The following is a 26,732-nucleotide window of genomic DNA, read 5'->3' as shown; positions in this document are numbered from 1 at the left end:
TTTGGGGCCCTAGAAATTAAAGCTATCATTCCAACACCTAGTCATGGAGAAATATATAAAATTATGTGTTAATTACGAATCTAATTAACATGACAAGCTGAGGAAAAGATAAGCTTGCAGAGCTCTCTGAAATTAAAAAGTTCAGTTTTTCTTCATTTATTTGTAACTGACCTGTGTCTTGGCTGCCATTCCTCCATGTCTCACTCCATCTGCTGGAGGCTGCCACGCTGTGCCTCTGTCTCAGCATTTACAGACGCGGCATGCAAGTGAGATCATACAGTTTTTCACTGGCACAGTGCCGCCCCCCCCCCCCGCTTTTAAAGGCTGCTCTACTGTGAGACAACACTTCTTTACACACTCATCTGTCGATGGACACACACTGATTCCAGCTTTGGCAGGGGTGAAATCAGGCAGCTGGAGAAGGAGTGAAGCAAGGTTCCATGTAGCCCAGGCTGGCCCCAAACTCACTGTAAGCTGAAGCTGGCCTACAGCGTCTGACCCTCTGCCTCCACTCAAGTGTGGGGATTATGTGCGCATACCACCATACTCAGAGCCGTGACTTGGTTATTGCGGAAAATGCTGACATGTAAATGAAGTTACTTTTGTTTTTTTTGAGGCATTAGGGACTGAACCTAGGCTCTTAAATCTAGGGCCAGGTGAGCATGTTCTTTATCACTGAGCTACAGCCCAGCCCCTTCCTTTTTTAAGAAAGGTCTCAGCTGGCCTCAAACTTAGCCTGTATACCAGCTAGCCTTTGAATTTGGAATCCTCCTGCCTCAGACTCCCAAGGAGCTGGTGTTAAAGGCAGTCAGGCTCTGATGTCACAGAAGTGAGTGAAACTGCTGGAGAGTAAGGTATAATTACTTTTCAAACAAAAAAAAATGCAAAGCACAGATGAGACTGAATTAAAATACTCTAACTAGAGAGTAACCAAGTCAGGTCACTTGTGGTGATACATTATTTATGATTTAATAAAGCTTGCCCGAGGGTTCAGAATGCAAAGCTAGCCACAATTCATAGAGGCCAGGCAGTGGTGGTACACACCTTTAATCCCATCACTCTGGAGACAGGACTCTGTTAGTTCAAGGTCACATTTAACTACACAGAATTGATCCAATCTAAAGGAGAAACAGCTCACACAAAGGTGATCTCAGCACTTGGGATCACACACCTTTAATCCCAGCACCAGGGAGGTGGAGACAGCAGTGATATGGCTGGGCAGAGAGATTATATAAGGAAGAAGCAAAGTCAGTCTGAGGCAATTAGTCTCCAGCCACGTCGAGGAGAGCATACTATCTCTGAGGCTTGGTGGAGAGCAGCGCAGTCTGGATTGTACTCTGAGGATTCGTAGAGCTAGCTGGATCACCCATTTCAGTTTGAGGTAGAGGTAAGAGCTAGTGGCTGGCTGCTTTGCTTCTCTGATCATCTGCTTGAACACCAATATCTGTCTCTGGGCTTTTATTATTCATGTTACAGCCACTGACTGTGGACTCAGTAGTATATGATCAGGAAGCAAAATTATCTTCCGTAAAAGCCTGTGCTTTTTAAATGTTCCTCAAAAATGTTCCCAGTACAACTTCACAGAAACCAGAGAGCGGGCATTGTCTCTGGAGTTGACAGAATTGACTGCAGAAGGACAGGAGGGACCATGTTAGGAACTGTACTTACGTAGGTGAACAAAACCAAACTGACCACTTAGGAATGACACTTTTTTTGTTGTTGTTTTGGGTTTTGTTTTTTTTTTTTTTTTTGAGACAGGTTTTTCTCTGTGTAGCTTTGGAGCCTATCCTGGCACTCACTCTGTAGGCCAGGCTGGCCTTGAACCCACAGAGATCCACCTGCCTCTGCCTCCCGAATGCTGGAATTAAAGGCATGCACCACCACCGACCGGCAGAATACACATTTTTATAACAAGCAAAACTACCTCAAGTTTCAAAAGATAAAATGAAATAAAAATAATCCCAGAATAGATTGAAAGGCAAATTTAAGATGTTTTAAATACCTCTTTCACACATATTAATTCAAAGTACATTTGACACTACAGATGGAATCCCCTGTGCTCCTTCTTGGCTCTTTTCCCCTTGGCAGTTTGGGTAGACATGAAACACCTGTACCCCATGAGCAATGCAGCCTAGCCTTATACTAAGTCACAGACCCCACAGACTTCTTTCCCTGAGTCTGCACTAGACTCTCAAGGCTTCATAAAAGGTGATCTAGCTGAGAAGCCTCTTGCCACATTACTCAAGGGTACTTCACTATGGCTTTTATATCACACATAACCCAGGGAAGCCATGAAAACAAAAGAACTTACACATACTAACACACACACACACACACACACACACACACACACGCGCGCGCGCGCGTGCGCGGGGTGATTTTATGTTATAAAATGAACCACTTACTTAAAGAGGAAAAGATAAAGGGAAAGTCCTGATACTAGGAACAAGACAAGGATGATCATTTGTATCCAGCACTGTCGTGACAGTCCTGACCACTGAACTAAAACAATAAAAACCTCAGAAAGGAAAAATTAAACCACTTATCTGCACATGCTGTAGCTGCTTCCATAGAAATACCCAGTCAATAAAAATACTACAACCAATAATTCTGCAGGATCACAGAACAAAGGACTCAGAAAAAAATCACATTCTTACATTCTAGGAAGAAAAACAGACAATGACTTTTCCAGTACTGGAGTTAGAGCACAGCCGCCATCATGCAAGTCCAGCACTCTACAACTGAGCCCCTCCCCCCTGTTAACCGTGAGACTGGTCTCACTAAGTTGACAAGGTTGGCCATAGCCCAGGTAGGTGCTCAGCTGTGGACTGCCTTGGCCTCCAAACAGAGGAGTCTGCATCACCAGACCAGGCACAAAATGAACAGTTTTTAATTCTCCACACAGTAGCTCAAAGAGAGAGAGACAGAGACAGAGACAGAGACAGAGAGAGAGACAGAGAGAGACAGAGAGACAGAGAGAGACAGAGACAGAGACAGAGAGATCACAAGACTAGGTCTGTGGCCCTGAAACTTGGGAGGCCAATCAATAGCAGCCTTGACTATGAAGTAAGAACCCCTCATAGACAAACGGTCTTCGTGCTCATGCATGCCTACAATCCCAGCATTCTGGAGGCTCAAGAAGAAAACTAACAATGACATGCCACTTTACATTTATCAGAGTGGTTACGACCAACATGTCAGATAAAAATGAAAGTGTGTGCCCACTTAAATGCTAGGACACCTGTTCTCTGCAAATAGCTTTGTCTGAGAACATCAGCGGGATCACACAGCCTACACGCTTCCAGGACCCTTCCCCCAGTTTACAGGAGCTTACTGCCAGTGTTCTGTGAGACACAGGAAGATGGGTGAGCCAGGCCACTTTGGCCAGATCACGGTGACGCTGCCAGCATATTTCTGTGAACATTCATGCCTGTCACCTTAATCAGTGGGAATAGTCTCATTAACATTAAACTTGATTATTGATAATAAATTATCTTTGGGGGGTTCAGACAGAGCTTCTCTGTGTAGCTATGGAGTCTATCTTGGAGCTGGCTCTGTAGACCAAGCTGACCTCAAATTCACAGAGATCCACCTGCCTCTGCCACCTGAGTGCAGGGATTAAAGGAGTACACCACCACTGCCTGGCGATTATTGGTAATAAAATATCTTAAATATATGTTTTAAGGTTATAAGACACTCTCAACAAAGTAAGTAAACCATGGAAAAGGTCAGTATAGAGAAAAATATTTTTTCACATGTCCCAACCCTCCAGTTACTGCCACAACTTCAAATTTCCAGTCAACTACTCCAATCTGATTTTGACCAAAGCTATCCTGATAAAGATTTTATAACCTGTCAATAAAAATGCTAATTTTTAATCCTAAACAGAGTGCACCCATCACTTCCTCCTTAAAATACCCTCTGAATTCTCCTAATTCCTTCACTGATTGTCCTAATACGTCTGTCAGGGCATCTTTTGTCTTTCCTTTAACCTTTACATAGAGTGTCTAACACCTGAATTGAGCTGGGCCATTGGTGGCATTCACCTTTAGTTCCAGCACTCCAGAGGCGGAGGCAGGCGGATCTCTGTGAGTTCGAGGCCAGCCTGATCTACAGAGAGAGTTCCAAGAGAGCTTCCAAAACAACACAGAGCTGTCTCGAAAAACAAAAAAACAACAACAACAACAAAAAAATTCAAAGAGCTTATTGGTTGGGTATGGTGGTCCACTCCTGCAACATCAGCACTAGAAAGATGAAAACTAGGATTTTCAAGTTCTGGGATAACTTGTGATACATAGTAAGTTGCTGCACTGGATGCTCTTCCAGAGGTCTTCAATTTAATTCCCAGCAACCACATAGTAGCTCACAACCATCTAGAGTAGGACCTGATGCCCTCCTCTGGTATAGATAGAGCACTCATATATACATAAAAGAAAAAAAAATAAATCTAAAAATAACAAAAACCCACCTGGTCACATGTTGATCATTTGTTGTTCTTGATTATCAGAGAAAACATTTTAAGGTTTATAAAAAGGATATTTTGATCGATTTCTGAACTATAAAAAATGTGGGAGATGAAGCAATGTCTCAGAGGTTAAGAGCACTGCCTGCTCTTCTGGGGCTCCTGGGTTTGACTCCCAGCGCCCACGCTGGGGGCTCACAACCATCTGTAACTTCAGTTTCAGGCGACCTGAAGCCCTCTTCTGGCTTCCAGCAGCACCGGGCACACTCATGGTACAGACACAAAAGTGTTTTTAAATGTGGGGTGTGATTGTTTTCATATAATTCCCCCAGTAGAGGTCACTATGCAGTGAGCAAAACACACTGTCTTTAAGGTGTGTTCTGCTCTGTCATATTATCCAGGAGAAAAAACAGAAATCCTCTTTAAACATTTCACAACCGCCCAGAGCTAGAGGGACTCCTCATCAAATGGTTGGACACAGCTAGACATGAGAGCAAGGGTCTGGAAGGCTGAGGAAGGAGCTGCACAGGTAAAGACCAGCTTGGGTTATACACCTAGTTCTGGGTTGGCCTGGATTTGGGTTATATACCTAGTTCTGGGTTGGCCTGGATTTAGTTATATACCTAGTTCTGGGTTGGCCTGGATTTGGTTATATACTGAGTTCTGGGTTGGCCTGGATTTGGGTTATATACCTAGTTCTGGGTTGGCCTGGATTTAGTTATATACCTAGTTCTGGGTTGGCCTGGATTTGGTTATATACTGAGTTCTGGGTTGGCCTGGATTTAGTTATATACCTAGTTCTGGGTTGGCCTGGATTTGGTTATATACTGAGTTTTGGGTTGGTTTGGACTTGGGTTATATACCAAGTTCTAGGTTGGCCTGGATTTACATAATTAGACCTTGTCTTCCCCTCTACCCAAAATAAATGGCTAGAAAGAAATATACAAGGCCAAATTCTTGGAGTCTAAAAAAAGCATTGTTATGTCCAAAGCTCCCATTCCCGAAAAGGGAAAATTCAATTCTGGAAACTGAGAAATTAAAATTAGTTTTGAAACCAGAAGTTCAGCAGTATTCCCTTCCTTTTGTAGAGCAGCAGATGAGCAAACGCTACGGAGCCAGAGCCCAAACCAGGCTGGCTGGGATTGAACACCGAGTCTGCACTTAGTGACTGGGTGGCTGCAGACGAAGTACTTAACTCCTGTGCTAGTTGGTAAGTCTATACAATGGAAGTGAGGCATCTGAGGAGACAGCTCAGAGGACACCACTCTTGCACAAGCACGAAGACTCCTAGCACCCGCCTGCAATCAACTTTCAGGAGGCAGAAACAGAAAATTCCCCAAAGCAAGCAGGCCAGCCAGACTATCCAAAATAGCAAGCTCTGGGTGCAGTGAGGAACCCTACCTCAGAAAATAAGTAGAGAACTATGAAGGAATGCACCCAATATCAACCTTGGGCTTCCAGATGCTAATGCGCACACACACTCAAACACACAAGACAACAGAAATACACACACACACACATACACACACACAAACCAGTTACATTAACACCTACCTCCCAGCGGGTGTGTGCGTGTGCACATGAGCACACATACATATAATGCTTAGAAGACAACTTCCCAAACAGCAAATGCATCTGAAATGTTGACTACCACATCAGCATTTTGCTTTTCTCCTTATGTCATTTAGCCCCGCAGGTCAGGGAAGGGAAAAGATAGGACTCCAAAGAGTACAATGAAGATCATTGGGAATAGCAACAAGGAACATAACCTCCTACACCCAGAAACGTAAATCACAGAAAATACTAATTTACCACTTCCTGCCTAACCACCCCCAAATTCCACTATCACAGTAATCTTTATTTCTGAAATCCATTCCATTCTAGATCCTCCTAGACCTTGGAGTGTGCTTCCTAAATCAATACAAAAGAGAAAAGAAAAAAGATAAACAAGAAGCTTGAGGACCTTTTAGCAAGAACAAAGGGTAAAACCAAGTCTTAAGGAAAATAAGGTAATTTCTTCTCAATGGCAGTCATCTCTTTTTGAGATGGGGTCTCACTGTAGGCTTGGCTGACCTGAAAGTTGATACATAGAACTCAGAGAACTCCACCTGCATGCTGGGTTTAAAGGTGTGTGTTACCATACCCAGCCTTGGGAATTTTATTATAAATGAATGATTCCTAAGAATAAGATGACACAAGTGTATATCTTTGACCCCAAGCCTTTCACATTCTTTTCTATTTTAACATTCTAAATATTCAAGTTGGAAATTTAAGGCATCTTATGTAATCCCAAAACTAAAAATTTCTGCAGAATTTTTTATTAAAATTACCAAAACCTCCAGAACTTCAAATATGCTGTCTTAATTTTGCACTACAAATTTATAAAACAGTTCTTAAATTGTGGGCTTGCTTACAGTTTTGCAGGGAGTGTGGCAATCAGCCATGGTGATGCTGGAACAGTAACTGAGAGCCTGTATCCTGATCCACAGGTAGAAGGCAGAAAGAGGGAGGTTAGATCTGGCATGGACTTTTGAAACCTCAAAGCCCACTCCTAGTGGCACACCTCTTCCAACAAGGCCACACCTCCTTCCTAATCCTTCCCAAAACTAACTGGGAACCAAACATTCAAATATATGATCCTATGGGGCATTCTCAGTTCCCACATATGCATTAACATGTAACTGGAATAGAAACTTAGGAAGTGTTTTTTCTGGTGGGGGGTGAGGAAACAAGTCTTGTGGAGTCCAGATTGCCTTCAAATCTAGCCAATGAGGACCCTGAGCCTTCTACCTCCATTTTCCTGAGTGCTGGGATTACAGAGAAACACAAGCACTTACTTTGGGTAGTGCTACAGATGAAACCTGGGCCCATGCATGCTAAGTAGGCACGCTATAAACTAAGCTACAACCCTGGCCCCAAGAAAACTTCCATTACCCTAAACAGTAAACAATGGGGGCTGCAAAGATAGCCCAGTGGCTAGGAACACTGGCTGTCCTACCAGAGGACCAGAGTTTGATTTGAGCCCCCACCTGACTATTCACAAGTATCTGTAACTTGAGTCTAGTCGCAGAGATCCAATGTCTTCTTCTGACTTCCACAAGCACAAGCACAGTTGTGTGCACAGACATACACAGGCAAAGCACCCCCACACACAAAATAAATGTTTTTCAAGGCATACTTTCTCTGAGTATCCCTAGCTGTTTTGCAACTCACTATGTAGACCAGGCTGGCCTGGCTGCCTCTGCCCCCCAAGTGCTCGGATCAAAGGCATGTACTACCAACCAGCTATAATTTTCTTAAAGTGTACAATAATACGTAAATGGCTTCAAATTAAAAATTACCAAAATAGTGAATGTCAAAATTCAAGTGTTGCCGGGCGTTGGTGGCGCACACGTTTAATCCCAGCACTCGGGAGGCGGAGGCAGGCGGATCTCTGTGAGTTCGAGGCCAGCCTGGTCTACAGAGTGAATGCCTGTAGCCTCCAAAGCTACAGAGAAATCCTGTCTTGAAAAACAAAACAAACAAAAAAAAATGCAATGAACTACTAAGAGGAAAGAAGAAAAGATAGAATACTAAAAACATTAAGATGGTATATCCTAATTAGGTTACTATTGCTATAATGAAACACCATGACCAAAAACTAGTTGGGGAAGAGAGGGTTTGTTTGGCTTACACTTCCACATCACAGTCCATCATTGAAGGAAATTAGATAAGAACTCAAACCAGGTAGGAACCTGGAGGCAGGAGCTGATGCAGCAATCATGGAGGGGTACTACTTACTGGCTTGCTCACCATGGCTTGCTCAGCCTGCTTTCTTATAGACCCCAGGACTAGCAGCCCAGGCATGGCCCCACCCACAATGGGCTGGGCCCTCTCACATCAACCACTAATTAAGAAAATGCCCTACAGGCTTGCCTGCAATCCAATCCAGTGGATGTATTTTCTCAGGGGATGTGCCCATCTCTCTTATTACTCTAGCTTATGTCAGGCTAGCATAAAATGAGCCAGCCCAGACAGGTTATTCTTTAAAGCAGTAATTAGAAATAACATGAAATTCTAAAACAGGTAAATGTTATATAGGCATGTTTGTTTGTTTGAGCAGAGTCTTGACATATTGCTCAGGCTGGTCTCTAAGTTGTGATGTTCCCAACTCAACCTTCCAACTGCTGAGTTAAAGACATGAGGGTGTCGATGGTACTTGGTTATGTGGGATTGTAAACAATCAACAGTGGTTGGACGAGGTATGAGGAGACTGACTAGGAAAGAGGAAAAGGGAACTGTAATGTGCTAACATACTGAATCTTTTCGTTTTTTCCCCAAGGCTGGAGATTGAACCCAGGACTTCCTCCATGTTAGCAAAACACTGATTGTAGACTCTTTGTGATAGGTAGGCATATAAATATTTACTACAAAATTCTTTCAATCCTTTTGTATGTCTAAATAGTTGGTTAATAGAATGTTTGGAGTTAGAAGTTTTTAACAAGTACACTCAAACAAGAAAGACCTACTAGCTAGCAAAGTACAGCTCTCATGATACATCCACATTAGTTACTCATTTGGAGCTAGAGATGTTTGATCCCTAGCTCATTTGACAAGAGTGATTACCTAGCATGAAAGAAGACCTAGGCTTGATCCTATGCAGTGCCTAAATCAAGCATGGTGGCATACCTATAACCCAGCACTTGGATGGTATAGGAAAAAATTTAAGGTCATTTATAGGTAAACAGGGAGTTCAAAGCCAACATATGTTGCACTAAACTGTCTCAGAAGCAAAAATAAATATTAAAATAAGTAAATTGAGCTGATGAACAATATTTTATTTGCAGTTACTCATTTATTTATTCATTATTTACAAAGCAATTGAAAATATAATTTTAAATTATACCCACTAGTTTAATCAATTCAAAAAACTATAAAAATACATTAATCATCCTGGTGGGGTCACAGGTACTTAATATATTATTTAAAAGAACTAAATGAAAGCACATAGCCCAGATACGAAAAGGAGGACTTGGGTCCTCCCCCAAACGAGGATGGACTTTGACGATCCCCCATGAAGGGTTTCACTATCCCTGGGGAGTGGGTGAGGGGTGGGTTGGGGGATCAGTGGGAAGCATGGGAGGATAAGAGGGTGAGGGAATGAGGGATGGATATGTAAATAAGTATGTTTCTAAAATAAAAATAAATAATAAATAAAAGCACATATTTAGACAAAAAATGTAGGTAGTATCTCAAAAACATATACACAGATTCAGCACAATTCTGTTCATTTTAATTAGATTGCCTAATTTAAAAATTTACTCCTGTTGGTGGTGCACGCCTTTAATCCCAGCACTCGGGAGGCAGAGGCAGGCGAATCTCTGTGAGTTCGAGGCCAGCCTGGCCTACAGAGTGAGTTCCAGGACAGCCTCAAAGCCACAGAGAAACCGTGTCTCAAAACTCCCCCCCCCAAAAAACTTACTCTTGTATTTATAAACTATGTACTAAACTTCATTTATTTAAGTATTTACAACCAAATATCTTACTTTAAGAATTTGTGAACCTTAAGATTTTTTTCTTTGTTTTTGAGACAGGGTTTTTCTGCATTGTTTTGGAGGCTGTCCTGGAACTCTCAGTAGACCAGGCTGGTCTTAAACTCACAGAGATCCACCTGTTTCTGCCTCCCAAGTGCTGGGATTAAAGGTGTGCGCCACCAATGCCCGGCTCCTTAAGATTATTTTAAAGTATGATATTTAGCTACAGTATATTTGGCATCTACTACAGTCTTCTAGATCATTTTACTTCAAGTTTGCTTCATCAAAAACTTTTACCTCTGTTATACTAAACTCTTGACTTATGGCACCAAAAAGAATATATAAATCAGTATAACTTACTTCCTTAGCTACCCTCAGCACCAGCATCATACAGTCAACACAATTCACTGTACTCTGAGAGTTAAGTGGCTATTTAAATGACATCACACTAAAAGGAGGCATACAGCTATCACACATATTTTAAACATTTATGTGAGTAAAGATAAACCAAAGTAGAGCATCTCAAAAATGAAATCATACAAGTTGTTGCCTCATTATTAAAAAGGGATTTATCCTAAATATTTCATGAGATTAAAAATAAAAAAGCTTAGCTGGGCAGTAGTGACACATGCCTTTAAATCCCAGTACCAGAGGCATACAGATCTCTGAGTTCAAGGCCACCCTATATAGTGAGTTCCAGGACAGCCAAGGTAATAGAGAGAAACCCTGCTCAAAAAAAAAAAAAAAAAAAAAAATGAAGAGAGAGGGAGATCAAATGAAATAATCATTTACCACATGTAAAGTATCTCTACAGAATCACATCTAAAACAAAAAAATAACACCCCATCCCACCCCCTGTTCCCAGCATTTCCCACATTGTATGAGGGCCCAGTGTCCAAGATGTCTGGCAGCTTCCATCATTGCTAGTACAACTTCCTCCTCAGTACTCACTGAGGGAAACCTGTCCTCAGAAAAGTCTGCTCACAGGTCACAGGTAGTCCTCAAGTTCAAAGTCTCAATATCACAAAGAAAGAGGTGGTGAGATTTAGCTTAAAATCCCTGGGCCACACTCGACAAGATCAAAGGAAAACAACAGCCTCAAGAAAGGTTCTACAGTCATGTGGTTAGTTCTTTGTTTTACTTGGGAATTCTCATAAACCGGCTTTGAAAACATGGCTACGTAGGGGAAGGAATTAGAAAATGGGGAGGGATTATTATGTTTTCATAACGTTTACAACTAAAACAATATTGACTCATAAAAAATGCAGTAAGTTTACTCTAATGATTGGAATTCTAGATACAAAATACAAAAAAAAAGGTTTATTATTCTTCATAGCCCTTAACTACTAACAAATTGTGCCACTTGACACAAACAGCAAATTTGAACAATGCCAGAGAAAAATGTGATTACAATACTATTTTATGTACAACAAAGGAATTTTCAAAGACATCTATATTCTTTTAATTTCTACACTGATTATAGAACCAAACCATCAAAAAAAAGATGTGCTTTCTTTAAACACTGAATTATTTTCTACAAACATTTCACAGAATTAATTTTCCACAAAGACACTTGTAAATGGGTTTTGTTATACTATGCCAAGTCAATACTCAGACTAAATGTTAACTACCAAGTCTGAGTGGCAGCATGCTGAAATAATGAGAATTAGACTTCTTATCATAACTTACTTTGAATAATTTCAAAAGGGTTTCTACTATAGACATTATTTACTAAAATTATATTATAAAACATATTACCTCAAATTAGAAGATTCATTACATTTCAACTGAAAACCATAGCACAGATTAAAAAGGCAAACTGCCATGGGAATATATTATCACCTTGAACATAAATAAACAAATTAACCTAATACCCTAAGAGTTCACTTTATTTACTCTTTCTATTTCTATAACCATTACTTATACCACTACATTTGATAGCATTCTTCCTAATCATATCTTAATTGTGTCATCTCTATCATCAAAAAGCCTTCAACAGCTTCTCTCCGTAAAGACAGCATTCAATGTAATCCATAATTTGATAACTGTTGGGGGGAAGTCCTTTGTCAATAAAGCACTGCTGGCCAATAGGAATCTAGATAGGTGGGACTAGGAGTCCAGGAGGACTCTGGGAAGGAGAAACACAGAGAGTCGAGATGTAACACCATGGGGTAGGAAGCCCGGAAACTTCTCCGGTAAGAGACATACTTAGATTAACAATTATGGGGTAATTACTTAAGTCAGAGCTAGCCAGTAAGAAACAAGCAAGGCCAACAGCTTCATAATTAATACAGCATCTTGTGTGTTTGTTTGGGGACTACAACGCGGCAGAGCCCAGGCAACCGGCGGGTGATAAACCAAAGCGGCTAGCCAGGAAAAGCCTCTCTTTACAGATAACAACTATTTTGCCCACATTACTCTTCAGTGAGAACCGTTGAGAAGCTGTCAGGATTTAAGCACCAAGTTCAACTCTCAACCTTTAGCTAGCATCAGAGTCCCCAGAGGACTCTTCACAGATGGCTGAACCCTACCCATGGGTTCTGATTCACCGGCTGGATTCACACTCTAAAGAGGTAATACAACCCTGATACTCCAGTTCAGGACTGACACTATTGTCTTAACTGTACTGTGTTTGTGGTGCTGTGGCCGGAACCTGAGGCCTTGATTAAACCAGGAGAGACCCATATCACCGAACCACAGCCACATCCTCACCTGGGCTTTTTACTCTAAAGACCTCCAACTAGAAGCCCGAAAGCCCCGGAACTGGCATGCCTAAACTGTTTTAAAAGCATTCTGAATGACTTGCAAACATTTAAAAACTGGAAAATTTCACACAAAATCAGATTCCTGGCATATTCCTGAATGTAAAATTTCAACTTGAACTAAACAGAAGTTACCCAATGTAGTCAAGAAGATGTCCACCAGGCACTCCATTAATCCAGCATCCCAGAGAGAGATGATCTCTGTGAGACTGAGGCCAGCCTGGTCTACAGAGTGTGTTCCAGGTCATTCAAGTTACCAAAACCCCAAATTTTCTACCTATCCTCACTTCAAAGTTGCCTGGCTTAGAGAGCATGTGTGCTTGGACAGCTTGACCCACTCCATCTGTAGGTGTATTGCAAGGGCTCACCCTGACATCAAGCACCCTTTATCCCCAGTGTTTCTGAAACTCTACCTGCCCCATCCAAAAGCCTGCCTTTTTAAAGTCCTTCCTCATCAAAATCCCAGCAAAAATGGAAATCAAGATGTGAGACACATATCAAATATTTAACATAAATTCCGTATGTAAGATTTATAAAAAATCAAGATTTTATTTCCATGAATACAACAATATTTAAAAATCATACTTACAAAAATCTACAAGTTAAATTATACGTAAACATGACTTGTTAATTTCATTCTACATAGTTTACATTTTGTTTAATTCTAACTTTACTGTGAAGAAACATTTTCCAGAAAAACTAAGATAATTTTAATCACATGTCAAAATATGTAATATTTTCAATAAAAAGACCTGATCTCTTTTAGCAGGACAAACAAAGAGAGGGAGGGTAGAGTGGTGACACAATTCCCTAGACTTCATAACCCAACAATGTAGAATAGTAAGTTTGCTTCTGTCCCTGGAGATGGGACTCAAACACACCTTCCAACCAATGTGTGATTCTAATTAAATAAATTCTCCTAATTAATTAAATGAATTCTGAGTTTTTTTACTTCTATAGAATAAATAAAGAATAAAAGTTACCACCACCATTCTCCCCTGTTCCCTCAAAAAAAAAAAAAAAAGGAAGGAAGGAAGGAAGGAAGGAAGGAAGGAAGGAAGGAAGGAAGGAAGGAAAAGAAAAAAACACCAATACTTACTCTTACTTTGCTACCTAGAATAGATTTTGGCATCCTCCCTGACCTCAGTTTCATTACCTCCAAACTGAAGTATTTTCCAAATACCTTCTGTCTCTAAAGTCTAACTTCACTCTTTCAAAAGGTAAAGACAAAACCCATGGCATGCATACAAGTTTTCTGTTACTGTGAGTACAGTACACACCTATAATCCCAGAATTCAGATGGCGAGGCAAGAGGACCTTGTATCCAGGCTAGCCTGGGCTACAGAGTGATATCCTGTCTCTAAAAAAAAGAAAATATAGGACTAGGGATGTAGCTCAGTAACTAAACTGTTAAAGATTCAGTACTATTTATGCATTTATACAATTTTGTGCATTTTGTTTTGACACAGTACTCCACATAGCACAGGCTGACCTTGAAATTAGGATGGCTTTGATCTTCTGCCCTGCCTCTCCCTCCCAAGTGCTGCAATTACAGGCTTATGCACCACATACAACTCTATTTGCATTATTTCTTTTATAATCAAAATAAAAATCTTACATAAGGCCAACAACTAAATGTCTTAGAAAAAAAATCGAGGGAAGACAATGAGCTAGATTACCATGTCAACCAATCAGAAAATTTTAGTATTAAAGAGAAAATTAAATACTTAGAAACTTGTGTTAAAAAAATAGGATTGGAAAGGAAAAGAAAATCATGTTAAGAGCTTTTTTATAAGAGATATTTTATAGGACAGGTTCTCAGCTTCATGATACTCCAAATTACTTCTGGCAAAATTGAAATTATCAGGTTGCAAGACTGAGAAGACTCTTAGAGACTACCCTGCTGGGTCAGACCATGCCGTAAATGAGTCGCTTTCAGCTTCTCCACTTCAATCTTTGCTCTGAGCAGCTCCTCCTCTAGCTGCTGCCTTCTTCTCAATCCATCCCTCTTCTCCTGAACATATAATCCAAAATTCTTCTGATTTTCTAAAATTATCTGATGTTCCTCTTTTAACATTTGCAGGATCTGAGGGTCATATCTTAGCAGAGACCTAAGGTGTTCTCCACTTTCATGATGAAAAGAATCATCTCTCCTTGGAATAGAAGATGGAGATGATGTCACTCTCATATCAACAGAAGAAAGTGATGGAGACAAGGGTTCTTCCATAACATGTACTAGTTCATGCTCTTCTCTTTGCTCTGAAGTATCATTGTGTTGAGGATTTGGAACCAGTGGAGGGGATGACTTAATGTCCTCTTCTTGCTTCACCTCTAATGTAATAGCAACAGGATGGTGATCCACCATTACCTGCAGTGAGCTGGTGCCAGCCTGGGCAGCCTCATCCAAGTTTGCACTATAGCACATATAAAAAAAATTATAAATAATAAACATAGTGTATTTAAAGAACAGTTTCATATTTATGTGCTTTATATTTCATAATAATATGCACTTAGCTATAAATCTTTGAAGAGAGAGTAATAGCATACACTTACATCCCCAGCACTTAGGAGAGTGAGACAGGAGCATCTCAAGTTCCAGGACAGCGTGGGCTACATACCATACTCTCAGTCAAAAAACAAAAACAAAAACAAAAACAAAAACAAAAAAGCTGGGCTGTGGTGTCACACACCTTTAATCCCAGCACTCAGGAAGCAGAAGAATCTCTGAGAGCAGCATGATCTACAGAGTGAGTTCTAAGGCAGTCAGGGCGACACAGAGAAACCTTGTCTCAAAAAACAAACAAACAACAACAAAAAGAAACCAACATGCGACCATGAGATTTTCTTGGGGTGGGGGTTCCCAAGTTCCTGGTTTGAAAAGGGTCTATTCCTCTGTGTCTGCTGCATATGTGTTTCCTCACCCCCAAAAAGCCTTTCAACTGCTGAAGTATATATAAGTATATATAAGATTTGAAACTATACAAAAAGTGTTTAATAGAAACAAATGACTAAGACTATGACTTTAATAATATACACATATGGGTCTCCTCCGTCCTTAACCTGTTGTTTTGTGGTGCTGATAACTGAGTGAAGCTCTCTATCTACATGCCTAGCTAGCCCTCTGCTCTTAAACTTGGTATTAGGCTCTTACAATGATAGAAAATTACAAGTACTATACAAACTTAGTAGGATAAAGAAAAGTCATTTTGTGAGTACACATGTGGGTGTGTCTGTGTTGTGTGCACATGTGAGACCTAAGAACATTGTCAGGGGTCTTCCATTGCTCTCCACCTTTTGTTTTTTCTAATAGAGTCTCTCTGAACCTGAAGCTCATCCACTGAGCTTCAGCAGCTGGCCAATGAACTTCAGTCCTCCCAGTCCTCCTGGTGCCGGGAATACTACCATTTCTAGCCTTTGGCATGGGGTCTGGGGGTCTGGATACAGAACCTCATGCTTATGTGGCAGGCACTTTATTGACAGAACTATCTCAACAGACTTAAGAAACATTTAAAAATTTTAAAAAAGAACTTTTTTTTCGTTTTGTTTTTTTTGTTTTTCTGAAAAAGGGTTTCTCTGTATTGTTTTGGAGCTGTCCTGGCACTTGCTCTGTAGACCAGGCTGGCCTCGAACTCACAGAGATCCACCTGCCTCTGCCTCCCAAGTGCTGGGATTAAAGGAGTGCACCATCAACGCCGGCTTAAAAGAAAACTTTTTTGTACATGTATTTATTTGTATGTATTTAGAGGTCAGAATACAATATATAGGAGTGGGTTCTCTCCTTCCATCATGTAGGTACTAGAATCAAAGACAGGTCATCAGGCTTAACACAAATACTTTCTCGAAGAGCTATTTTAATGTTCTCAAAGAGATATTAATTGTCCCTACATTGTTGAGGTTCTTAAATGCTGTAAAGAATCATTTGGTGTGTTCCTCTGCTTTTGTTTTCCTGGATTGATCTACAAACCATAAAAGCTGATGACTCTGAGGAAGATGGTAGACTATTTATGGAACCAAACATTTTGTCACTGTTATGAATCATACTGTGCTACCCGATATGCAGGATATCTGATATTCGACCCCTGAAGTGGGTCACAACCTCCATGTTGAAAACCGCTGATCTAGACTAAAGTATGGGATAAGAAAAGCTTAAAACCATAAAAATTATTTTAAATTATATTCATAATTTCTACAGCAAAGTAGTATATAGCATATAGATATTATACCCCCACATAAATTAAAAATATGCTTATGCCTAGATTATTCATTTCATTTTGGTGAGGACATTATAAATAACAAAATTAAAAATTAGAGAAAGTCTCAAGAAAGATAAACAGAACTAAAAATTTCTAAAAACTAAAAATCTAAATTTAGAGGATTGAAAAGATTATAAAACATTAATTATAATCTGCTTTTTAGAGACAAATTTTTTAAAAAATCATTCTAACTTGTTAAATAAGTTATAAAACAGAATACTTTAAAAAACATAACACATGCAGTAAAATTCCCTAGGAGACTGTCTAATCAAATTAATAGTAATATTTGTGTAAAAATATCTATAATCAAAATTATAGATTTATAAACTTCTGTAATAATTAAGATTTATGATGATCTCAGACAAATATGTATAAGCACATGAAATACCTAAGTATATTAAATGAATTAACTAGCAGAAAAATATCAATGTAGGTACTAACATAAGTGGCATATTTTTTATATTCTTCCTTTTTTAAAAAAACTAATAAACTGCAATTTAAACAACAGAAATAGGAATATACAATTAGCTAACTCATTCTTAACAGAGAAATGTTGGTGTGTCAAAAACTCACATGTGTATGTTTATGATAATCAAAATGTAAACAGGTAACTAGTTATGTTATCTTCTGTATTTACTGTGTTTTTTAAATAGACAACTAACTAAAGTACAGTGTCTATGTATCAGTTTCTAATTATGAAAATCTATGTTTAGTACCCAAAAGATATAGTTTGTACCAGTAAAACAAAAAACATTTTTCTACAAGCTGTTTTTGAAAGTGGCAAAATTCAAAACAAGTAAGGCAGTGTCAAACAACTGTACTGTGGAAATTCTTATCCATCCAACATAGAATCTCATCATTTGTCACAACAGTGAAAATCCTACCAGTCACCCCAAGAACTAACCCACTGCATGGCCAAGTGGGGTGTTTTTTAAAATTTATGCTATCAAGAAGAAATAAGCAGGACAGGGTTAAATCTCAAAAAACTATTGCCTAGTATGTTACCAAAGAAACAGACAAGCTCAGCTAAAGATTTCCTGCTTCTCTCCTAACTTCAAGTTCCACAAGTAATCAGCAACTTTGCTTACCCAGTGCCTCTCCTGGAGCAGGAGAGCACACTGAATCTCTGTTTGAAAGGCCCTTCAACAAAGAGTTTACAGTTTGTTTAAATAACCTTAACTGATTGGTGGAAGAATGGAGCTGCCATTTTTATCTATGTCAAGGGTTAAAATGTGTATTAGTCACAGGTAACAGCTTGTAAGAGTCTTAGGCAAATAATCATACAGAACATTCAAACCCTAACCCAGGCTGCTCCAACCACAACTTGAGTTTTATAACTTACAGAGCAGTCTGAGAAGGCTTATCCTTTGCTAGGACCCAATATCAAAGTGAAACTAGAGCATTACTCAATCACACTTTATTTTATCATGTAATCTGAATCTCTTAATTAGGTATTAACTTCCTTTAGTTAATGTTATCTATTTCAAGTATATTAGAAAACTAGACAGTGTTCACATACATAATCATGTCATTAATGACACTGATTTTAGTTGTTAGTTCATACATACTCGGGAAACATACACAGTAATAATAATTCACAAAAAACAAAGTTTCCATTTGCTCCAAAACTACTAACTTCATACAAATTTTACATAAAAAAATTTTCAAGAAACTCATTTCAATGAAATGTAATCTTAAATAAGAATAATGTATCTCAAAAGCAAATAATCTCATTTTAAGGCTTAAAAAGTTTATGAGATAGAATCAAAGTACATATGTATGAAAATGTCATAAGAAAGCCATTATTTTGTATATGCTGTTGGAGTTTTTTAGTGATGTCACAAGCTTCATCCCATTAATTCTAATCTTTACTTTCAAAAACTGCCAGATGAAACAAGGGGAAGACAGTAAAACAGCAGTTTAAATCAAGCGCAACAGAAAAATTCCTCATAGCTTTATTTTTTTAAGAAAGCAAGACAAAGACACTATTCATGCTCCCTTGTGGGGATGTTTGCATGCACATCTCTATCACAACTAAGCCAGGGCCCAAGAGCTAGGAGGCGCCATCATTTCCCACAACAAAATAAAATACAGCTTACCTTTGTATGTGGTTCCTGTCTCTTATCAGGCAAAAGCTGGAAATCTGGGGAATCATCTCCATAACTTTCTTGGTTGGCTCGGAAATACTGCTTTTAAAATCTGATTGGGCCTCCTTTTGCTGCAATAGCTCCTGTTTGGCATATTCTTTGAGCCTTTTGTAAAGGCTGCGTAGGCCCTGTGCTGTTCGAGGAGGGCGGTCTACTCCAATTGCATTATAGTTAACTGCTATGACATCCCAACATCTATTCTTTTCTACTATTACTGAATTTTTATTAGTGTGCTCTTCGAGAATTTTCACATATGGCTTCACAAGGCTTAGCAGATCAAGCTTTTCAGACAGGGTAAAATTGGAAGATCTAGCCTTTCCTACCATTGTTCTTTTGAAATTAAGTAGGCAGTTTCTGAATCCACCATGCAGCCTTCAGCTCTGCTCAGCTCTTTTCACAAACAGAAAGATCAGGCTTAACTAGGCTAGCCCCATTTAGGCCCACGCCTACAGGGGAGGGCTTATTAAAATTCCTCCAGCTTAAGCTGACGCAGGTTCGGGAAAGCTGCTTAAGCCAAGCCTGACCTACATAAAGCTTCTCACAGAAGGCAAGAAAGCACAAGCAAAACACTTGTGTGTAAAGACAGCAGCTCGAGATAGGATTTAATGCACAAAGGTCTAGAGATAAGCATGAAACACAGCTTAAAATTAGCTCATTCGGTGAGACTATCAAATGTCCACACATGTATGCCTGGCTGATGGGCTGAAACAGCGCTGCGGTATCACTTTAATAAAACAAAAGAGGAACTGTTTGGTGCTATTTGTTTACAAATCTAGGAGACGGGGAAACTAGAAGACACGAGGGCGACTGTAGTGATTCCTAGCAGAGCGCTAATCACTGTTTTTGAGCTGGGTGTTCTCCCTTACAAAATCTGCATACTGCTGGCCCTGCTGTCAATCAGGAATTGCATATCCTCTAGCTAGTTAGGTTACACCAGCGCAGACTGCAGTAAAGCTAAGCTTCCTCTTCATTTCAGTGTGCATATCCTCTGCGTAATTGTTACTCAAGGAGAATTTATGATTGAATACTAGATCTAAAAGTCAGATGAAAATATGCTTTATTATTCTGCCTATAATGTATATAAATAGATTAGTCTGTTTTATGGGGAAAAATTACGGTGAGAAACAGCATAATCATGTCTTGGATAGGAGTGTACAAACAAAACCATATTTCTATTAAAGCAAGATAATTTTGCTTATCTTAGTCACACAACTTCAACTATGGAAATAGCCAGTAGTTTTTATGTTTAATCCTAGTTTGAAACAAATGATAATCACAAAAACAAAGCAAACTTATTTTCTCATGATATATTTGTCCAGATGGAGGAATTACTTGAAGCATACACGAAAGACTTGCGGTATAGCTCAGTGGGACAGCAAGTGATTAACACGTATGAGGCTTTAGGTTCAACCCCCAGTGCCGGGGCCTATAGAAATGGCTCCGTTTCATCTTGACTTAAGGTCAGAGAGTTCAAACCCTCCAAGGGGAAACAACAAAGATGTCTGGCCTAAGATGTAAATGCAGCAGGATGTTTGGCCTAAACAACAGAATACTCCCCTTCTCAAGCACAGACCCAACAGATGATGCCCCAGCAATGTGTGTTCCTACACCCGAGCACTTCAAAACAAAAGAAATAAGTAAATGAATCCAAACTTGAGTATATTTGATTAAGTCAAAGGCTGACAAGACAGTTCATATGGTAAAGGCACCGGCTGCCAAGACCTGAGTTTAATCCCTGGGACCCACACGGTGGAAGAAAAAAAATCAACTTGCAAAGTTGCATACAATAAATAAATGTTTAGGAAGTAAAAAATGATTAATTCTACAGAACAATTACCAACCTAAACAAATGTTCCTGAGCTCAGTACAAGACACAGAAAATATGCAAGTGGATATCCATACAACTGCTTTGTAGAAAGCTGTAGGACAGAGAAACCCTACAAAGATGTCTTCTGGTGCACATGGCCTGAGGACTGGCTGCTGGACATGGGCGTACTCACCTACAGTCCAGCCCCTAACGTTGCTCATCTTGTTTTCATGTTTTTAACCAAGAATCAAATAAAACTGAATTCTCACTTTTTTAGCTGTTTATTGTTGATTTGAGACAGGGTCTCCTTATGTAGCTCAAACTCCAAATGTAGCCTAGGCTGACCTCCAACTCATGATTATACTGAGTACTAAACAAGAAACATGTACAAATAAGACCAATGAGCCTGGCAACATACAACATGCTTTAAATTTATTATCTATCCAAAAAGTAGGAAAAAGAAATGGAGTAAAAGCTGAGGGTAGTGGCTTACACTCCCACGGAGGAGAACAGAACAAGCTCAAGGTCAGCATCTATATGTAACAAGCCCTTGTGTCAAGAGAAAGATGGAGCCGGGCGTTGGTGGCGCACGCCTTTAATCCCAGCACTCGGGAGGCAGAGGCAGGTGGATCTCTGTGAGTTCGAGACCAGCCTGGTCTACAGAGCTAGTTCCAGGATAGCCTCCAAAACAATACAGAGAAACCCTGTCTCGAAAAACCAAAAAAAAAAAAAAAAAAAAAAAAAGAGAGAAAGATGGGCTGATGAAATGACTCAGACAATGAAGTACTTGTCATTCAAGCATGAAAACCAGAGTTCAGTTCCCCATCACCCACATGTACACACCGTTAATCCCAGTCAGAGGCAAGGGGGTGTCTATGAGTCTGGCCTACAGACCTAGTTCCAGGTCAGACAGGACTACACAGAGAAACTCTGGAAAGAAAGAGAAAGGAAAAGGGAAAGGGGGAAGAGGAAGAAAAAGGAAAGGGAAGGGAAGGGAGGGAGGGGAGGGGAGGGGAGGGAGGGGAGGGAAGGGAAGGGAAGGGAAGGGAAGGGAAGGGAAGGGAAGGGAAGGGAAGGGAAGGGAAGGGAAGGGAAGGAAGGGAAGGGAAGGAAGGGAAGGGAAGGGAAGAGGGGGGAAGGGAGGGAGAGAAAGGAAGGAAGGAAGGGAGGGAGAGAGGGAGGGAGGAAGAGAGGGAGGGAGGAAGAGAGAGAGAGAGAGAGAGAGAGAGAGAGAGAGAGAGAGAGAGAGAGAGAGAGAGAGAGAGAGAGAGAGAGAGAGAGAGAGAGAGAAGGAAAGCTGACTAGGCATGGCAACCTACCTGAATCCTGCATTCCCTAAATTTAGAAAGCAAAAACAGAGGATCCCCAGGGTAAACTAGCTAGCTAGACTAGCCCAATCTGAGAATTCCAGGTTTAGACAGAAACCTTGCCTCAGTAAATAAAGTAGAAAGTGATGGAGGAAAACAGGACACCAACTCCAGCCTACACACACACATGCACCCACCCACACAGGTGAGCAAGTGAGCACAAGCACACACACAATCATGTACATATGCATATAACATACACATGCCAAAAAAAGAGGCAGATTTTTATATATTAACAGAACAATATTGACATGGTACAAAAAGAAAACAAGTTAGACAAAAATACATAAGCTATAATCCTTAGTCTGCTGATATGTAGGATCCATCACAGCTACCCCTACAGTGCAGTAAGTACTCTGTCTACTAAGCACTTCCAAATAAAAAGCAACCTCAGAACAAAAGTCCTTATCCCAGCCTTGAAGCACAGGAGGCGTTTCTCTGACAGTCTCCATCTGCTAGATAGGCTCAAAGGTAGCCCATCACTTTGTAGACCTGCCTGCCCTGCTTTCTCACTGTTAGAAACATAAGTGAAACCATTTTGTGTGACTTGGAATAATGTAGTGTTTGTTGGACAGGAGCCAATCACAGGCAGCTCAGAAGTTAGCCAATCACAAAACATGCTAATGAACTAGCCACAAGGTGTTATTCATCAGCTAATGAACCAGTCCTTAGCTGTGAACCCTGATAACACAAAACTAATGACCAATTACTTGGACAATACAAAAAAACCTGAAAATTTGGAGGTGACCCCATGATGCACTACTGAGCTCCTGAGACATGGCATCTCAGGCCTTTTCGATGATACCCATCCACAAGGGGACTTTGACACTGACACTGTATAACTGACTTCCGAGGCTGAAGCAGGAAGATTACAGCAAATCTAAGGCCAGTCTGTGACATAAGTAAAATGCTGACAGAAAAAAAGGTTACAATCAGACTATAAGTCTACTCTAGGGGCTGGAGAGATGGCTCAGAGGTTAAGAGCACTGACTGCTCTTCCAGAGGTCATGAGTTCAATTCCCAGAAACCACATGGTGGCTCACAACCATCTGTAATGAGACCTGGTGCCCTCTTCTGGCCAGCAGACATACATGTAGGCAGAACACTGTATATAAATAAATCTTTTTTTAAAAAAGTCTACTCTAAGTTACTATATATATTGTGTAAAGTTGTTTTGCAGGCTGCACATTCTCCCTGCAATACTCCATTTTACAAGCAGCTTTTGACTCAATCTTGAAAGTGTAAAAAAACTAAACTCCTGATAGGCCTGTGCTCAAACCCAACAAAAATAGATAGATAGATAGATAGATAGATAGATAGATAGATAGATGATAGATAGATAGATAATAGATAGATAGATAGATAATAGATAGATAGATAGATAGATAGATAGATAGATAGATAGATAGATAGATAGATAGATAGATAGATAGATAGATAGGCATTCCTATGAAAGACAAGAGAAGATAGTATAAAACAAAACAAAGGGTGTGTCGGGTTGGTGGCACACACTACGGCTCTAGCAGGCAGACCTGAATCAAAACTTCAGGACCTGCCCAGGCTATATACTGAGACAAATATCTTGAAGGACCTCAATACACCCCCCTTGAGACTCAGAAGGTTGCCTCAGTGGAAAACTCCCCAAGATCCCCTAGGCAGGGAACAAGGTCAGATCGAAAAGAATATCTGGTCCAGAGTGCTGACACAGGAAACCGGCAGGCTGTTAAGATAAGCTTAATTTTGATCTTGTGGTTTCTCCAGGAAGGCTAAGTTATGCCCGCACTTCTTACAATACCCCTATTGCTTTGCTTGCCAAGATTATGTATATAAAAAGAAAACTGTCCTAAAGCCCGGCACGCTCAGCTAGCTAAGGCTGCTGGGACGCCCGCAGGCGCCTGTGTGAACAATAAACTTCTAGCAGTTTGCATCCAACTGTCTGGTTATTGAGCTGGGGACTTGAGATGCTTTGGACCTGATTACCCAAGGTCCTTCAGTCTAAAAAGAAAAACTGAAGCTGGAGGTAGTGGTACACACCTGTAATCAAGCCCCTTGGGAGGCTGAGAAAGGGAGAGCACAAGTCTGAGACCTCATGCAAAGAAAACTAAACTAATTTAAAAGCAGAGGTTAAATAGTATTACTGTAGGAGACATGTAAATCCTTGTGCTCACAGATAAGCACTAGGGGACAAAAATGTTAAACACACAGGGTTGTCTCTTCAAAGCAAGAAATGTTTTCCATCCAGAAAACTGGGACCAAAGGTGGTTAATAGCCTGATTGGTGACCTTTGCCCTGAGACCATACCAGACCCTTCCCTAATGCCTTATCTTGAGCTTGTTTGTCTCAGTCAATCTATAACTCCGTCTCCCCCACTACCCGTATCTTCAGTTGGCTTTCTCAGTTAACCTGCAGAACCTGTCTTTATGGAAGATGTCTCTTGTACTTTACAAATAGTTTCAATGCAGTCATGGCTTAAGCTTTTTTGTGCACTTGGGACTGAGTTAATTATCTCCAGGAAACTTTTTTCCAGATTGTGCAGTGTTTATATATGTCTATAATAAACTGGAAATTTTGAATCAACACTGGCTAAGACATGTTGAACCCAATTACCTTCTTCCACAGATTGACATTCTGTGGCCTTGGGGGTCAGAGAGTCCCCTGAAAATTACAATTTCATCTTTTCCCACACTGGCCCTTGCAAAAGCAGATTCAAGTAAGTGGATAAGTACAAAGCACATGCTAGGGAAAAAAGATTTCCTGAAAGACCACTTGCAGAACATATCTTACAAAGTTTTATTAGCCTTCTAAGGAGTGACAGCAAGGATTAGGAAACCATGAGAAGCACAGCAAAGCTGTGACTATACCTACAGGAGATGGGGGAGAGGAACCTGAAGATAGTCTCTACAAGGCCATATTAGCTATACCACTATTGAGGCAGCATATACTATTGGGTTAAAAAATAAATAACCCAGACTAGTGGTGTACTCAGTAGTAGAACAAGTGCTTGAAATGCCAGAGGCCCTAGAGCTTGAACCACAGCTCCACTAAATAAAAAAACAATCAAACTTTTAAAAGGATAAAACCCCTTAACAGACTTTTCTAAAAAAAAGAATTTAAAATGTCAGAGGTTTATGAACATATGTCCAACATCATTAATCATCAGAGAAATACAATTAAAAAAAAAAGACTGTAATTCTAGCATTTGAGAGGCAGACAAGAGAGATCAGTTACATAGTGAGTTTGAGGCCAGCGTGGTCTATATGAGATCCTGTTTCAAAACACAAAACAAATTGTGTCAGCTGAATTAAACTAGTTTACAATATAAGAACTAGTTAATAAAACTATTGTATTAGACATGAGTGTTGAATAAGTAGATTTTAGTTGCTTTTGGCATAAAAATTGACTGAGATGATGAATATGTTGATTTGTTCTACTACAGTAGTCATTTTACTGTCTCTAAGTATTCTTTGGCATCATTCGGCAAGGTTCAAACAAATTAAGTTTTTACATTTTTATTGTCTTATGTAATTGTGCACACACAAGCACATGTGGATGTCAGAGGACAATTTCAGGAGTCAGATTTCTATTTCCACCACATGGGTTCAAGAGTCAAACAGCTCATCGGACATGGAATCAAACCTTATCCACTGAGCCATCTTACCAGCCCTAAAGTTTAGTTTTTAAATATTTTTAAATTGTGCCTTGGGCAGTAAGCACATCTCAGTGGCAAAATGCTTTCCTAGCATGTAAAAGACCTGGGTTTTGTCCCAAGCACTGGGGGTAGGGGAAGGCACTCGCGCACATCTCTGAAAGCCATGTGAATTAAAAACTACAAATTAACGTGAATGTCATCTGACTACTGCCTCTCTCCAACAAGCCTCGTATAAACTAAAAGGTGGCAATGCTCCACACACAACAGAAAACATGATGCTCCAGTCTCTTGAAGAGTCCTGGGTAACTCCTTCAAGCATACATATGAGCCGGAAGGGTGAACAGCAGAGACCAATATCTGAATGATCACAGGTCTTTCCTCAACCAGACTGATACCAGGACAAGGTTTAATAACTATATTTGCTTGCAACCACAGCAGAAATCCCAATAGTCTCCACACAAGTCTCCTTAAAAACTTCTTTACCCACAACTAAAAGCTAATAGTTCAAGGAGAATTGTCTTCAATGGTATCTTTACAACAGATGTATTTTATTTCTCTCCTGACTGAAAAAATAACTCGACACACCTTCAAAATCACAAAAACCATCCAATTCATCAACCTAAATCATCATTAAAGGGCCTTTAACACAAAGGATGGCCTCCTTAGTTCTTAATTTTCTTATCTACTTTCTTTTTTTTTTTTTTAACTTTTCAAGGCAGGGAGGGTCCCTCTGTATAGCCCTGGCTGTCTTGGAACTCAATTTATAGACCAG

At 40.0% G+C, this 26,732-nt stretch overlaps 2 protein-coding genes across 6 annotated transcripts in view; both read right to left on the bottom strand.

Annotated features, from left to right (window-relative positions):
- Rad54b (RAD54 homolog B) overlaps positions 1-26,732 on the bottom strand; it is a 71,540-nt gene that overhangs the window by 25,960 nt on the left and 18,848 nt on the right. The window contains exon 1 of one of the 5 annotated variants that reach the window (XM_021224867.2): positions 172-263. The exons of the other annotated variants lie outside the window; for them this stretch is intronic. Within the exon in view, the coding sequence (XP_021080526.1) occupies positions 172-247 (76 nt within the window). The 5' untranslated portion in view covers positions 248-263. Of the gene's footprint in view, positions 1-171; positions 264-26,732 lie in introns of those variants that run through there. 5 annotated transcript variants of the gene reach the window in all.
- LOC101841857 (fibrinogen silencer binding protein) lies at positions 13,262-20,018 on the bottom strand. Its single transcript, XM_005066195.4, has 2 exons — positions 19,090-20,018; positions 13,262-15,151 (listed from the first exon to the last, which is right to left on the bottom strand). Exons 1-2 carry the CDS (start codon positions 19,461-19,463, stop codon positions 14,626-14,628), a joined length of 900 nt encoding a protein of 299 aa, XP_005066252.1. The 5' UTR covers positions 19,464-20,018; the 3' UTR covers positions 13,262-14,625.

The sequence above is a fragment of the Mesocricetus auratus genome, unplaced genomic scaffold, assembly GCF_017639785.1.
Source record: "Mesocricetus auratus isolate SY011 unplaced genomic scaffold, BCM_Maur_2.0 Super-Scaffold_6730, whole genome shotgun sequence".
NCBI classification, from domain to species: Eukaryota; Metazoa; Chordata; class Mammalia; order Rodentia; family Cricetidae; genus Mesocricetus; species Mesocricetus auratus.
This window is presented reverse-complemented; position numbering and strand designations above follow the sequence as displayed.